The sequence below is a fragment of the Engystomops pustulosus genome, chromosome 5 (assembly GCF_040894005.1).
Source record: "Engystomops pustulosus chromosome 5, aEngPut4.maternal, whole genome shotgun sequence".
NCBI lineage: Eukaryota > Metazoa > Chordata > Amphibia > Anura > Leptodactylidae > Engystomops > Engystomops pustulosus.
In genome coordinates this window covers 201319885-201336873 of record NC_092415.1, presented here as the reverse complement: position 1 = coordinate 201336873, position 16989 = coordinate 201319885, and the positions used below count along the sequence as shown (strand labels likewise).

The 16989-nt window shown below is 44.7% G+C and overlaps 1 protein-coding gene across 1 annotated transcript; it reads right to left on the bottom strand.

The window, feature by feature from the left end:
* Positions 1 to 4352: 4352 nt before the first annotated feature.
* Positions 4353 to 16938, bottom strand: UMAD1 (UBAP1-MVB12-associated (UMA) domain containing 1). Its single transcript, XM_072154365.1, has 4 exons — positions 16775 to 16938; positions 14389 to 14491; positions 8141 to 8217; positions 4353 to 5025 (listed from the first exon to the last, which is right to left on the bottom strand). The coding sequence occupies exons 2-4, from the start codon at positions 14468 to 14470 to the stop codon at positions 4768 to 4770; spliced, it is 417 nt and encodes a 138-aa protein (XP_072010466.1). The 5' UTR covers positions 14471 to 14491; positions 16775 to 16938; the 3' UTR covers positions 4353 to 4767.
* Positions 16939 to 16989: the final 51 nt, after the last annotated feature.

Sequence of the window (16989 nt, the reverse complement as noted above, 5' to 3'; positions counted from 1 at the left end):
TCTCTGGGTCTTCCGGTTTCCTCCCACACTCCAAAACATACTGGTAGGATGATTAGATTGTGAGCCCCATTGGGGACAGGGACTGATTTGGCAAACTCTGTGCAGTGCTGCAGCATCTGTGTGCGCTATATAAATACAGGAATTATTATTATTATTATTATTACATCCGTCACATTGGATGCCAAATCAGAACCTGCATAGTGACTGTTACCAATATCTAAGTGATCCGTCCCTTTAAGACACAGTCCCATACATAGCTAGTCCTGTAGAGATCAGTGCATTCACGAGTGGGCAGGAAGCTCAGATGCAACTGTAACAGCCAAGCAGCTGTTGATGGTAATAAAGTGGATCTCATCTGCTAACAACATCTGCAGGTTCTCTGTTCTCTGACCCGTTAACCTCCTTTATTCTTGTAATTCACATCATAAAAGACACAAATTTTATTAAAAAAAAATGAATGTGTATAAAAAAAATTTTCTAATTTTGGAAAACGGTGTCTGTGCAGGTGCAGACCCCCCCTGGTGGTTACGTAACGGTTAATAGATCTTGTTTACAGGGCGGATTGTCCCAGGGGGCAGATGTCTCTACATAATCTTTCCAAAACACAATAATATCATGTAATATCCACTGCTTCACACATTGTTTCCACATCTGAATCCTGAAGGTTCCCCCATTCGTCTTTGTCCATCTAGAGGCTGGAGGTTCCCCCATTCTTCTTTGTACATCTAGAGGCTGGAGGTTCCCCCATTCTTCTTTGTACATCTAGAGGCTGGAGGTTCCCCCATTCTTCTTTGTACATCTAGAGGCTGGAGGTTCCTCCATTCTTCTTTGTACATCTAGAGGCTGGAGGTTCCTCCATTCTTCTTTGTACATCTAGAGGCTGGAGGTTCCTCCATTCTTCTTTGTACATCTAAAGGCTGGAGGTTCCTCCATTCTTCTTTGTACATCTAGAGGCTGGAGGTTCCTCCCATTCTTCTTTGTACATCTAGAGGCTGGAGGTTCCCCCATTCTTCTCTGCACATCTAGAGACTGGAGGTTCCTCCATTCTTCTCTGCACATCTAGAGGCTGGAGGTTCCCCCATTCTTCTTTGTACATCTAAAGGCTGGAGGTCCCTCCATTCTTCTTTGTACATCTAGAGGCTGGAGGTTCCTCCATTCTTCTCTGCACATCTAGAGACTGGAGGTTCCTCCATTCTTCTCTGCACATCTAGAGACTGGAGGTTCCCCCATTCTTCTTTGCACATCTAGAGGCTGGAGGTTCCTCCCATTCTTCTTTGCACATCTAGAGGCTGGAGGTCCCTCCATTCTTCTTTGTACATCTAGAGGCTGGAGGTCCCTCCATTCTTCTTTGCACATCTAGAGGCTGGAGGTTCCCCCCATTCTTCTTTGTACATCTAGAGGCTGGAGGTTCCCCCATTCTTCTTTGTACATCTAGAGGCTGGAGGTTCCCCCATTCTTCTTTGTACATCTAGAGGCTGGAGGTTCCTCCATTCTTCTTTGTACATCTAGAGGCTGGAGGTTCCTCCCATTCTTCTTTGTACATCTAGAGGCTGGAGGTTCCCCCATTCTTCTCTGCACATCTAGAGACTGGAGGTTCCTCCATTCTTCTTTGTACATCTAGAGGCTGGAGGTTCCTCCATTCTTCTCTGCACATCTAGAGGCTGGAGGTTCCCCCATTCTTCTTTGTACATCTAAAGGCTGGAGGTCCCTCCATTCTTCTTTGTACATCTAGAGGCTGGAGGTCCCTCCATTCTTCTTTGTACATCTAGAGGCTGGAGGTCCCTCCATTCTTCTTTGTACATCTAGAGGCTGGAGGTTCCCCCATTCTTCTTTGTACATCTAGAGGCTGGAGGTTCCTCCATTCTTCTCTGCACATCTAGAGACTGGAGGTTCCTCCATTCTTCTCTGCACATCTAGAGGCTGGAGGTTCCTCCCATTCTTCTTTGCACATCTAGAGGCTGGAGGTTCCCCCCATTCTTCTTTGTACATCTAGAGGCTGGAGGTTCCCCCCATTCTTCTTTGTACATCTAGAGGCTGGAGGTTCCCCCATTCTTCTTTGTACATCTAGAGGCTGGAGGTTCCTCCATTCTTCTTTGTACATCTAGAGGCTGGAGGTTCCCCCATTCTTCTTTGTACATCTAGAGGTTGGAGGTTCCTCCATTCTTCTTTGCACATCTAGAGGCTGGAGGTTCCCCCATTCTTCTTTGTACATCTAGAGCAGGGGTCAGGAACCTTTCTGCCAGAGAGAGCCATGAATGCCACATATTTTAAAATGTTATTCCGGAAGAGCCGTACAATATGCACATGCCCCCCAGTTGATGGGTCGTCTAAGTGTCACTTTCTGAGCTCACTCACCTCTCCACGTTCCTGCTCCTGTCCTGGCTGGCCAGATTGTGCGCCGGCACTCGCAGATTTAAAGGGCCAGCATGCCGCTGATTGGCGCTAACTACTTTCTGGGTTCCAATAACGACTGGCAGCTCCCAGCATTCCCCGCCAGATCTTAGTGCTTCATGCCTATGAGGAACCTTTCAACAGTGTTTCCTTCCCAAGTGTTGACCTCCCGTTAACCCCGGACCTTTTCCTGTTTCTGCTCCTTCACTGCCAGCCCTGACCTCTTGCTCTGCCCCAGACCTCATTGCTGCCTGCCTTGACCGTCTGCCTGTTCCTGACCACGAGACTGCTTAGTGATCCTGTACCTCGACCTTGGCTGCCACTGCCGACAAGTCGTGCCTTTGGAACGACCTGGTGATACCACACTGCAGCAAGATCATCCTGCTTTGCGGCGGGCTCTGCTGAAAACCAGGTGCCACTTAGATCCTGGTCCCAGGTGTCTTCTTACATCATCGTCTGTTCAGGGGGTTCACTACTCCAAATCCTGATACCCAGCACATGCCTCCCAGTAGATAAGTAGCCACAGCACATGCCTCCCAGTAGATAGGTAGCCACAGCACATGCCTCCCAGTAGATAGGTAGCCACAGCACATGCCTCCCAGTAGATAGGTAGCCACAGCACATGCCCCCAAGTAGATAGGTAGCCACAGCACATGCCCCCAAGTAGATAGGTAGCCACAGCACTTGCCCCCAAGTAGATAGGTAGCCACAGCACATGCCCCCAAGTAGATAGGTAGCCACAGCAAATGGCCCCAAGTAGATAGGTAGCCACAGCAAATGGCCCCAAGTAGATAGGTAGCCACAGCACATGGCCCCAAGTAGATAGGTAGCCACAGCACATGCCCCCCAGTAGATAGGTAGCCACAGCACATGCCCCCAAGTAGATAGGTAGCCACAGCACATGCCCCCCAGTAGATAGGTAGCCACAGCAAAAAAAAAAAAGAATATTCACTTCCAGCGCTCCCTGCAGCCAGCTCCCCATTGCTCCCACGCTCTTCTCTTTGACCCAGGTTTAGACGATGGTGGCAATGGCACCTGGGCCGTACAAAGAACGTAGGCAGTGGTAACATCGCTGCCTGTATCCAGTGATCAGTCTATGACACACAGCAGCCATCACTATTTATAAAAGATCTGTCTGAGAGCCAGATGCAGGCAACAAAAGAGCCATATCTGGCTCCCGAGCCATAGGTTCCCTACCCCTGATCTAGAGGCTGGAGGTTCCTCCATTCTTCTTTGCACATCTAGAGGCTGGAGGTTCCCTCATTCTTCTTTGTACATCTAGAGGCTGGAGGTTCTCCCATTCTTCTTTGTACATCTAGAGGCTGGAGGTTCCTCCATTCTTCTTTGTACATCTAGAGGCTGGAGGTTCCCCTATTCTTCTTTGTACATCTAGAGGCTGGAGGTTCCTCTATTCTTCTTTATACATCTAGAGGCTGGAGGTGTTGTCAGGGGAGGTGCAGTGTTGTATAAGTTGTGGTCTCCTCTGCTTCTTGTTGCTGATTTGTGGAGTTGTGAGTCCTGAGTTGTGGATCTCTGTGGCTCCTCCAGTGACCCTGGACTTCTTATCTGAGCCAGCAGTGGGCGCCATTGTCTTAGGAGGTTAGTAGTTGTCTCATACTACTTCCTGTAACAGATGTTGGATTGTGCACCAGGAGCACAACTCCTAACCCTGCTGTGCCCTGTGCCACAGCATTATCCCTGAGCGGTCTATTGTTCTCCTTGGATTTCATGAACCTGTTTGTTCATTGATGTTCTCTAACAAACGTCTGAGGCCTTTACAGAACATCTGTAGGTACACCGAGAAGAAATCACAACCAGAAGTTCCATATTTACTGATAAGGAGACTAAAAAAGGGAGAAATATATATATACACACTCAGTTTTATATATTTGCAATACATTTAAAACCCATTGTATATATGGTACAGAAACATATGGGATGAATAAAAACATTGGTATAAATTTTTCTTGATTTCAAAAACTTTATTTAACCCTTAAAGCCTTAATATGACCGATACTTTGTTTGTAGTCTGTAACCATAGTGACACATAGTTCTGAATAAAAGCTGTAGACACAAAATAATAAATACATAAAAAAAAGTCCCCAAAAAATTGAATATAAACCTATGAATTATTTTTTAAATAGAGAGCAATGAGTGAATTTTTGGGGGGGTGGGGATGAGATCAGTACGGGATAAGTAATGTTATTGAAATGAAAGTTGTTCACTCGTGTGTCCTTATATACAATGATAGTGAGCACACAATGGCGGTATTATTAGTATGGAGGCCATTAGTGGGTGATGACAGCAGCAGAGACGTGATGAGAACCGATCACACATATAAAGTGCCTGGATGATGAGAGTAGTCACAGCGAGGCCTCAGAGTCCGCACAGCACAGAGTTCTCCAGGGTGAAGTCGTAATGGAATCTGGCAAAAGTCTCATCTGGGCTGTACACATGGAGCGGCTCCGGAAGCTCCTGGCAGATGTTCTGTACCACCTGCACGTGGGGGGCCAGGATGAAGGGGATGTCGTTCAGCAGATCGGCCATAGCAGGGCCACCCTCTGACACCTGGCTGCTCGTCCTGGGAGACCCCGGGTCACTGCTGGTCACCTGAGGGAAGTTCCCTGGTGGCAACTAAAAGGAAAAGAAAGAAACCAATAAAAGAACTGCAGAGAAAGGCGACACAGAGACAATTACACAACAGCATTTACTAAGGGCCTGACAACTGGAAACCTGTCTATTACAGAATCTCATATCCCCCTGGTACCATCCATGTATCTCACATGTATCTATCACACCTACTATTATCACATCCATCTCCCTCCATCTATCCGACTCGTATCCAAACATTATATCATGAATTTACATTTCTGTATTTTGTATCTAGTTCAATTCCGTCACACCCCTTGCACCCTCTGCGTATCCATCTCTCGCCATTCTTAGCTCTCCAGTGGCTTCAAGTCTGATGCTAAAGTGTAAATGCAGACTCAGCACATAGAGCTAAACTACGCACATCACATCCGTCATCTACACACGTATGACTACATGTAGCACATCTGTACATGGTTCCTGCACAACATGACCGAGCGATATATGTCCCAAACACCACTACATAGAATCCGCAATACAATACCATCTAGAGACAGAGAGAACACAGGAGGAGCTGCCTTGTACATAGGGGCATTATTATACTGTGTGTAGAACATGTGTATATAGATATTGCTCAGTACAAGAATATAACTACTATAATACTGCCCCCTATGTACAGGAATATAACTACTATAATACTGCTCCCTATGTACAAGAATATAACTGCTATAATACTGCCTCTATGTACAGGAATATAACTACTATAATACTGCCCCCTATGTACAGGAATATAACTACTATAATACTGCCCCCTATGTACAGGAATATAACTACTATAATACTGCCCCCTATGTACAAAAATATAACTACTATAATACTGCCCCCTATGTACAAGAATATAACTACTATAATACTGCCCCCTATGTACAAGAATATAACTACTATAATACTGCCCCCTATGTACAAGAATATAACTACTATAATACTGCCCCCTATGTACAGGAATATAACTACTATAATACTGCCCCCTATGTACAGGAATATAACTACTATAATACTGCCCCCTATGTACAAGAATATAGCTACTATAATACTGCCCCCTATGTACACGAATATAACTACTATAATACTGCCCCCTATGTACAAGAATATAACTACTATAATACTGCCCCCTATGTACAGGAATATAACTACTATAATACTGCCCCCTATGTACAAGAATATAACTACTATAATACTGCCCCCTATGTACAGGAATATAACTACTATAATACTGCCCACTATGTACAAGAATATAACTACTATAATACTGCCCCCTATGTACAAGAATATAACAACTATAATACTGCCCCCTATATACAAGAATATAACTACTATTATACTGTCCCTATGTACAAGAATATAACTACTATAATACTGCCCCCTATGTACAGGAATATAACTACTATAATACTGCCCCCTATGTACAGGAATATAACTACTATAATACTGCCCCCTATGTACAGGAATATAACTACTATAATACTGCCTCCTATGTACAGGAATATAACTACTATAATACTGCCCCCTATGTACAGGAATATAACTACTATAATACTGCCCCCTATGTACAAGAATATAACTACTATAATACTACCCCCTATGTACAAGAATATAACTACTATAATACTACCCCCTATGTACAGGAATATAACTACTATAATACTGCCCCCTATGTACAAGAATATAACTACTATAATACTGCCCCCTATGTACAAGAATATAACTACTATAATACTGCCCCCTATGTACAAGAATATAACTACTATAATACTGCCCCCTATGTACAATAATATAACTACTATAATACTGCCCCCTATGTACAAGAATATAACTACTATATTACTGCCCCCTATGTACAAGAATATAACTACTATAACACTGCCCCCTATGTACAAGAATATAACTACTATAATACTGCCCCCTATGTACAAGAATATAACTACTATAATACTGCCCCCTATGTACAAGAATATAACTACTATAATACTGCCCCCTATGTACAAGAATATAACTACTATAATACTCCCCCCTATGTACAAGAATATAACTACTATAATACTCCCCCCTATGTACAAGAATATAACTACTATAATACTCCCCCCTATGTACAAGAATATAACTACTATAATACTGCCCCTATGTACAAGAATATAACTACTATAATACTGCCCCTATGTACAAGAATATAACTACTATAATACTGCCCCCTATGTACAGGAATATATCTACTATAATACTGCTCCCTATGTACAAGAATATAACTACTATAATACTGCCCCCTATGTACAAGAATATAACTACTATAATACTGCCCCCTATGTACAGGAATATAACTACTATAATACTGCCCCCTATGTACAAGAATATAACTACTATAATACTGCCCCCTATGTACAAGAATATAACTACTATAATACTGCCCCCTATGTACAAGAATATAACTACTATAATACTGCCCCCTATGTACAAGAATATAACTACTATAATACTGCCCCTATGTACAAGAATATAACTACTATAATACTGCCCCCTATGTACAAGAATATAACTACTATAATACTGCCCCTATGTACAAGAATATAACTACTATAATACTGCCCCCTATGTACAAGAATATAACTACTATAATACTGCCCCCTATGTACAAGAATATAACTACTATAATACCTCCCCCTATGTACAAGAATATAACTACTATAATACTGCCCCCTATGTACAGGAATATAACTACTATAATACTGCCCCCTATGTACAGGAATATAACTACTATAATACTGCCCCCTATGTACAATAATATAACTACTATAATACTGCCCCCTATGTACAAGAATATAACTACTATAATACTGCCCCCTATGTACAAGAATATAACTACTATAATACTGCCCCCTATGTACAAGAATATAACTACTATAATACAGCGGCTCCTGGACATGAGAATTCCTTGTGTTGTCCGCGCTGTGAGCTCCCGGGGACGTGGGTCACCTGACACTCAGACACTTCCATTATTCATTGACCTTTCTTGGATTCCAAAGCTTTTAGTTGTGAAAGACTCGGGGACGCTGGCTGTGACCCAAGGCCATGAAGCATTGCTGCGGATCCTGAGGACCTACATTACCTGGTAAGGCAGAGTGTAGGAGAGATCGCTCCCGGGATATGGGGGTGCAGCGTCTCGGAGCTCTGCAGGAGTCTGTCCTGTAAAAAAACACAAAGAAATTTTACAGGATCTATAGGCAAAATCTGATACACTGATTAATAATAACAATAATCAACTGCAAAACTTCTGTCATTCAGTAGACACAGGGCTATAGAAAAGTCGACACAGAAGAATCTGGAACTGCAGACAGTGCTATGTATTGTCCCTGGAGAGATGTGTAATCAGACCTTTGTGTTGTTAGTAGCAGCAGGACTGTGATAAATGGATTTACATTCCAGGACTGTGGCTTCTCTGCTGTGCTCTGTGCAGCCAATGTTAAGTAATGTCCCTGGGGAAACGCACAATCGTACCTTTGTAAATATTTTTAGTAGCAGCAGGACTGTGGCTTCTCCGAGTCTGCTGGAGGCATGTCCTCACACTGCTGTGCTCTCTGCAGCCAGTGTTATAATGTGTAATCAGACCTTTGCGAATGTTGTTAGTGTCAGCAGTACTGTGAAATGTTTGGTTTTATATTCCAGCGTTGTAGCTTCTTCAAATGCACTGTGGGTATGTCCTCACACTGCTGTGCTCTGTGTTCTCTAGTGGCAGGGTTAGGTACTGTCCCACAAGATATATATATATATATCTTGATATAATCATACCTTTGTGCATGGTGTTAGTAACAGCAGGACTGTGAAACTGTAATTTGCATTCCAGGATTATAGCTTCTCAAAGTGCACTGTGGGCGGGTCCTCACACTGCTGTGTTCTGTGTCCTCTTCTGCAAGTGTTACATATTGTCCCAGATACAAATAATCATAACTTTGTGTATATTGTTAGTAGCAGCAGGACTGTAGTATATGGATTTATATTCCAGGCTTATATTTTGAGAATAGGTCCTTATTCTAATGCTTGTGGTGTGAATTGGGAGTGAAACAGGAATTACGCAGCGCCGTTTCCTGCTTAGTGGCCAAACCAAGCTACTGCAGCTGATCTTCCATAGAGTGGGGTTGGACTCTTCATTCAATAGAAATGTAATTCTTCATTCCTCCAGTGGGGGCACTGCAGGGAGGCTGCCATCATATAGACTGTGTCCTGCTGTGTGTATAGCCCGGTGGTCTTGTATCTGCTCAGGGACCCCAGTTAATTTAGCCAAAGTCCTAGTTTAAATTTAAGTTTTTGGCCCTTCAGTTTCCCATAGTTGTACAGTAAGATCTCTGCTTGCTGTGTCTCCCCATATAATGCAGGGTTAGTGGCCCTTTAAATGCATTCCTATGTATACATTCCATAGTAAGTCCTGGTGATATCTCTGACGTATGTAATCCGGCTGAAGACAAAACCATGAACCCTACACATACAGTGCCCGCTGCTCTCCCGTATCTTCCGCTCTATGGTCCCTATAGCAGCGCCATGCAAGCACCGAGCACTCCTGCTCTGGTAAAGTGGTGCATCCATTAAAAAAAAAACCCTCCCAAAGTCAGGGAAATATGACTCTTCTCATCCCATTTTCATATGAGAGGAGTCAAGTTTAGTGGTTGCAGGGGGAAGGTCACTTCAGAAGCCCCCATCTTCTGTTCTATAGCACCTAAAAACAGACTTCTGGTGCAATATTCAAGATAAGAATCTCATATTTTAGCTGTTTTCTTGATCAGTGACTGTATCTGTATCTGGATTCTCAGCAATATTGTACAAGAGGTCTATGGAGGATCCTCTAGAATTATAGAACTATGTCAATCAGCAGCCACCACTAGGGGGAGCTCAGGGGTTCAGCTACCACTGCTGCACTCTAAGCCCAAAGAAAGAGTCCTCCAGGACCCGGAGTTATAGATGGCTTCCCCTCTATAATATCTTAATAGACCATATGTCTCACCCCGCGGTGACTCCCATAACACGCCCGGGTCATGCTGGCACTGGGTGTAGACAGTGTCTGCCCGCGGCCGCACTCAAGGACTTACAAATCTTTTCATTACAAAAAACCTTCACATCACAAAGTGGAGAAATAATCTGCAAATCATCAGAACAGTTAATCTCCGGATCAGACGTCTCCTTAGAATTTGCCTAAGATTAGGAACATTTGTTTGCAATAAATGTAGATTTACCGGGATTAGTCTATACTGAACCTGCCGTACAGGGGGCCACGTGTGATGTCACAGGGGAGTAGAGGACATACAGGGGGCCACGTGTGATGTCACAGAGGGAAGGAGGACATACAGGGGGCCACGTGTGATGTCACAGAGGGGAGGAGGACATACAGGGGGCCCCGTGTGATGTCACAGAGGGAAGGAGGACATACAGGGGGCCACGTGTGATGTCACAGAGGAGAACATACAGGGGGCCACTTACGATGTCACAGAGGGGAGGAGGACATACAGGGGGCCACTTACGATGTCACAGAGGGAAGGAGGACATACAGGGGGCCACGTGTGATGTCACAGAGGGGAGGAGGACATACAGGGGGCCACGTGTGATGTCACAGAGGGGAGGAGGACATACAGGGGGCCACGTGTGATGTCACAGAGGAGAACATACAGGGGGCCACTTACGATGTCACAGAGGGGAGGAGGACATACAGGGGGCCACTTACGATGTCACAGAGGGGAGGAGGACATACAGGGGGCCACGTGTGATGTCACAGAGGGGAGGAGGACATACAGGGGGCCACGTGTGATGTCACAGAGGGGAGGAGGACATACAGGGGGCCACGTGTGATGTCACAGAGGGGAGGAGGACATACAGGGGGCCACGTGTGATGTCACAGAGGGGAGGAGGACATACAGGGGGCCACTTACGATGTCACAGAAAGGAGGAGGACATACAGGGGCCACGTGTGATGTCACAGAGGGGAGTGGAGGACATACAGGGGGCCACGTGTGATGTCACAGGGGAGAGGAGAACATACAGGGGGTTATGCGTGATGTCACAAGGGAGAGGAGGACATACAGGGGGCCACGTGTGATGTCACTAGGGAGCGGAGAACGTACAGGGGGTTATGCGTGATGTCACAGGGGAGTGGAGAACATGCAGGGGGCCAAGTGTGATGTCACAGGGGAGAGGAGAACGTACAGGGGGCCACGTGTGATGTCACAGGGGAGAGGAGAACATACAGGGGGCCACGTGTGATGTCACAGGGAAGAGGAGAACATACAGGGGGCCACGTGTGATGTCACAGGGGAGAGGAGAACATACAGGGGGTGATGTCCCATCTATGGGCTTCTTGGACAGTAATATCTCATGTCTCTCCCTTGCTGGTCCTATCATCTCTGGGGGGGGTCCTAGCAGTCGGACACTTATCTCCTCCTGTATTACAGTTGTTATTGCAGAACACATGAGGGGTGAAGCAGATGATAAAAAGTTAATATGTCCAATTATTTCAGCTATTTCACATGTTTCAGCTTAGTGAATCACGCTGCGCTACATTTCCAGTGACAGTATCATCAGAATCTTAATCACACGCCGGAATTCCAGGAATTTCATTCCAATTTTAAGGTAAAAACGGTGAACTTTAGGTGAATCAGCCGTAACATATGTTGGTCCATACATTGACCCGATACCTGATTTTACACTGGAGCGAGATTGTGAGATGTGTGAGATTACAGCAGGCAGAGGGAGGTGCTGAGCAGGAGACAGTGTAACAGTCTGTGAAGCTACAGAATGGAGGGGGCTCTGGTAAATTCCCCCCTTATAACTTCAGGTTCATTAGCGTAATTTTAAAAGTTGATTTTGAAAGGGAGGATGCCATGGATAACAAGTTTATGAAGATTACCGCAGTCCCGGTGCCTGGATCTATCAGTAAATGTCACGGGTTTATCAGGATGGATTTTGAAAGTAGATTTCCTTTAAGCAAGTGTTTTATGTAGCTTTTTAGCCTTTTATGTAGCTGCTGAGCGGATATAATGGCCGTTGCCCGGTCTGTGCCAGCAGATCAACATTAGAAGCCGCTCCTCTCCTGGACAAACAGGTTCCTATAACAATGTCCCAGACACTGAGACAAACACAGGTAAATCTCTGCCTCCACACTCAGCAGTACTTTGTTTTTGTCGCCAAACCCCCCTGAATTTCACAATGTGGAGCCTAAGGTTTATAATAGTGCTGGAGCGTTATAAGAGTATATGAATCAGGAGGGTCTCGGCTCTCAGTATATGTGATATGCCATAGATACTGGGGTGCGGACCACCTATAAACCATGTCCCAGAAGATGGCTGGGGTCGGACTCATCAGTCCTGGTGGACTAGAGGCTGCACCGGACTCTGCAGGATATGGAGACAGGTTTAGTGTAAGAAGGGTTGTGGATTCTCTGATGAAAGCTCCATAGAAATAATCACGCACACAATGTGATATCTGAGCGCTGCCCCCCTGTGGTGCTATGGAGTAGTCGCTCTATCCATGCCCTGTTACGTTACGCAGTCCCCTGTCGTTCACATGAAAACTTCTCCTATCCAAAGTATAGGGGAAAGGTGTCCGTTTGTTGACCTAAGAGGTCTGACCTCTGTGACCCTGTGCGATCACAAGAACAGGGGTCAAATATTCCTTACACTGCCCAACGTAAATGGCGTGTCTGCTCTGAAAGTCCCATGGCAGTGAATGAAGCTTAGAACTCACACCTGAAAAAGTTAGGGGATATTTAGAACCAAAACTGACTCATCCCATCAGGAAGCCAGGTGGAAGGATTAGAGCCAGGGAAGGCGAGAGGCGATTTCCTCCGACAACGTACATTACACAGTCTCGTGTAGTCACTTGTGCTAAGGGTTCATCCAAAGTTTGTTGAAAAGTTACTGACGTTATAGATTAGAAGCCAGTCTCGTGATATAAAGGGTTAAACCTTCTAGAACTGTAGTCAGACAGGTGGGAATTGCACTGGAAGCAGGTAAGTACTCAGGACACAGGTCTCCCCCCACATTGAGTAATGTATGCAGTACAGAACCAGAACCCTCACCACCTATAAAGTTTACTATACTATATAAAGTGTCATGGAAACCGGGTACATATATCCTCCGCCTCCTTCTCGTCTGTCCTCACACTGCTGCGCACGTAGCCATCTCCACCGAAAATATAGAGCCACTCATGTCTGAGTAAACGCTGTAGCAGGATTTTGATTGAATACTTAAAGAGAACCCGTCATGCAAAATAACCCCCCTAAACTAAATATATTTTCATAAACTGCCATTAGAGAGCATTGCCTCTATCCCTTCATTGTCCCTCTACATGCCTGTAAAGCTAAGCAATGAGGTCCTAAAGCTGTATGCAAATGACCTGTGAAATGTCCAATGAAGCATTAGCATTTTCAAGCTGTCCACTCTATTCATGAGTGGGAGGCACAGCCACACCCCCAGTGCTTGACTGACAGCCTGTATAATGATGTGAGGCTGTATAATGATGTGCTTCCTGGTGCTGGTGGCCACGCCCCCTGCAGCCTGTGTGTGCATGTGTGTGTGTGTATAGGAGAGATACAGCAGCTCCAGGCAGCCATGTTATAGCAGAACATGTCAGATTCATGTGTAGCTGATGTCTGTGTCTCTCACCTGTATATTAGGAGGATGCAGCATGTCAGCAGGTACAGCACTCACACTAGCAATGCTTTACTATACATTACACACAGACATGAGCGGGGGGAGGAGAGGGGAGGGGTAACAGGAGTGACATCACTGCCTCTGACCATGTGACCAGCCTCATTTACATGATAAAGAATAGATGATTTTACAATGAATAATGTATGAAATAACTAGATAAAGGCTGGGATGGATCCTTGTGAGCTGCTCCAACAGGTAGTAGTGACAGGACAAGTGGCAGAGACCTGATGACAGGTGTCCTTTAAACAGTAACTCAGAGCAGAGGTAAATGGCCGTAAAGCAGCTCAACACAGAGATCTAAGAGCACAGCAGTGTGAGGACAAGCCCCCAGTGCACTCAGAACTTGGAATATAATCCATATATAACAGTACTGCTCCTACTAACAACATACACAAAGGTCTGATTACACATCTCTCCAGGGACATCACATAACACTGGCTGCAGAGCGCCCAGCAGTGTGAAAACTCACCTCCAGTGTACTAGAAGAAGCTACAATCATGGAATATAAATCCATATATTAAAGCCCTGCTGCAACTAACAACATACCCAAAGAAAAAGAATAATGCATGAGAAAGTGTCTCTAACCTTTAGTTAGTGAGTTATGCCTCTATGTTGTCACTAGTGTACTTTAAGGGACAATCCCTTTAACTGCTTAACAACTTACCCAAAAAAACAAAACCATCATTCTCCTTGTCTGGTGCTGGGTTTTTCTTTGTATCTTGGCTTTTACGGAAAAAGCTGAACATTGTGCAGCTGTGTAGCTGGCCCTTTAAATAAAATGACAAAAATACATTTTAAAAAGGTTCATTTTGACAATTCCCACATTTGGAAGAAGAGTTTATTAAAAAAATATATATATCATAAAGAATTCCATTGGTGGGACTTCATGTTGTGCATGTACACAGTGACTGCACCAGCAGCAGAATAGTGAGTGCAGCTCTGGAGTATAATACAGGATGTAACTCAGGATCAGTACAGGATAAGAAATGTCATGTATGTACACAGTGACTGCACCAGCAGCAGAATAGTGAGTGCAGCTCTGGAGTATAATACAGGATGTAACTCAGGATCAGTACAGGATAAGTAATGTCATGTATGTACACAGTGACTGCACCAGCAGCAGAATAGGGAGTGCAGCTCTGGGGTATAATACAGGATGTAACTCAGGATCAGTACAGGATAAGTAATGTCATGTATGTACACAGTGACTGCACCAGCAGCAGAATAGTGAGTGCAGCTCTGGTGTATAATACAGGATGTAACTCAGGATCAGTACAGGATAAGTAATGTCATGTATGTACACAGTGACTGCACCAGCAGCAGAATAGTGAGTGCAGCTCTGGAGTATAATACAGGATGTAACTCAGGATCAGTACAGGATAAGTAATGTCATGTATGTACACAGTGACTGCACCAGCAGCAGAATAGGGAGTGCAGCTCTGGGGTATAATACAGGATGTAACTCAGGATCAGTACAGGATAAGTAATGTCATGTATGTACACAGTGACTGCACCAGCAGCAGAATAGTGAGTGCAGCTCTGGTGTATAATACAGGATGTAACTCAGGATCAGTACAGGATAAGTAATGTCATGTATGTACACAGTGACTGCACCAGCAGCAGAATAGTGAGTGCAGCTCTGGGGTATAATACAGGATGTAACTCAGGGTCAGTACAGGATAAGTAATGTCATGTATGTACACAGTGACTGCACCAGCAGCAGAATAGTGAGTGCAGCTCTGGAGTATTATACAGGATGTAACTCAGGATCAGTACAGGATAAGTAATGTCATGTATGTACACAGTGACTGCACCAGCAGCAGAATAGTGAGTGCAGCTCTGGGGTATAATACAGGATGTAACTCAAGATCAGTACAGGATAAGTAATGTCATGTATGTACACAGTGACTGCACCAGCAGCAGAATAGTGAGTGCAGCTCTGGGGTATAATACAGGATGTAACTCAGGGTCAGTACAGGATAAGTAATGTCATGTATGTACACAGTGACTGCACCAGCAGCAGAATAGTGAATGCAGCTCTGGGGTATAATACAGGATGTAACTCAGGGTCAGTACAGGATAAGTAATGTCATGTATGTACACAGTGACTGCACCAGCAGCAGAATAGTGAGTGCAGCTCTGGGGTATAATACAGGATGTAACTAAAGATCAGTACAGGATAAGTAATGTCATGTATGTACACAGTGACTGCACCAGCAGCAGAATAGTGAGTGCAGCTCTGGAGTATGATACAGGATGTAACTCAGGATCAGTACAGGATAAGTAATGTCATGTATGTACACAGTGACTGCACCAGCAGCAGAATAGTGAGTGCAGCTCTGGGGTATAATACAGGATGTAACTCAGGATCAGTACAGGATAAGTAATGTCATGTATGTACACAGTGACTGCACCAGCAGCAGAATAGTGAGTGCAGCTCTGGGGTATAATACAGGATGTAACTCAAGATCAGTACAGGATAAGTAATGTCATGTATGAACACAGTGACTGCACCTGCAGCAGAATAGTGAGTGCAGCTCTGGGGTATGATACCGGAGCTGGTTAGAATCTTCCATTTATCGCAGAACTTTAAGTAGCTAAAATGTGAGATAATAATAATGAAAACCTTTTAGGGTCAAAGGTACATGATGCTGTGCGATGTTGCTATGGAAACTATTTTTAGATTCTGGACTAGAGGGCGGCTTTCCACTCTCCATCATTAGGGCGCACAATACGCTGCGGTCTCACTATACGTAGATCCCGGCCATGACTGGGGACAATGTCGTATAGGACCAGGACCTCGCGGTGTTGCCTACAATGACTATTAATGAAGGTAAATGATGACTCTGCGCCACATTCTGACAAATCTCTATGTCGAAACTGTAAAAAAGTGGCGTCCAAGCGTCAACAAGGCGCAAGGATAAGCAAAATCGGAGAAATCGTGAACTAGATCTGGTAGCAATAAGTTTATATGGTGGTTTAGAACACAATGACCTCATCCAGTATTACCCAGGACGACCCTCTACCCACCGCCCCCCAGACCCACTTACCTCAATGCCAGGGGGACTGGAGACCTCCGCTCTCGTCTACACCACTGACCCCGCCCACCATGGATGTCACTCAGATGACTAATCAATACTACGTCGCTGATCCTAAATTCCAGAATGCGCATGCGCCTCGGTCCATCACTCCAATGATTCCCCCTGTGGTTGCGCAAAGGTTCCGCTTGAACTATGGTTCCGATGAGAAAAATCTAAAAGCCGCC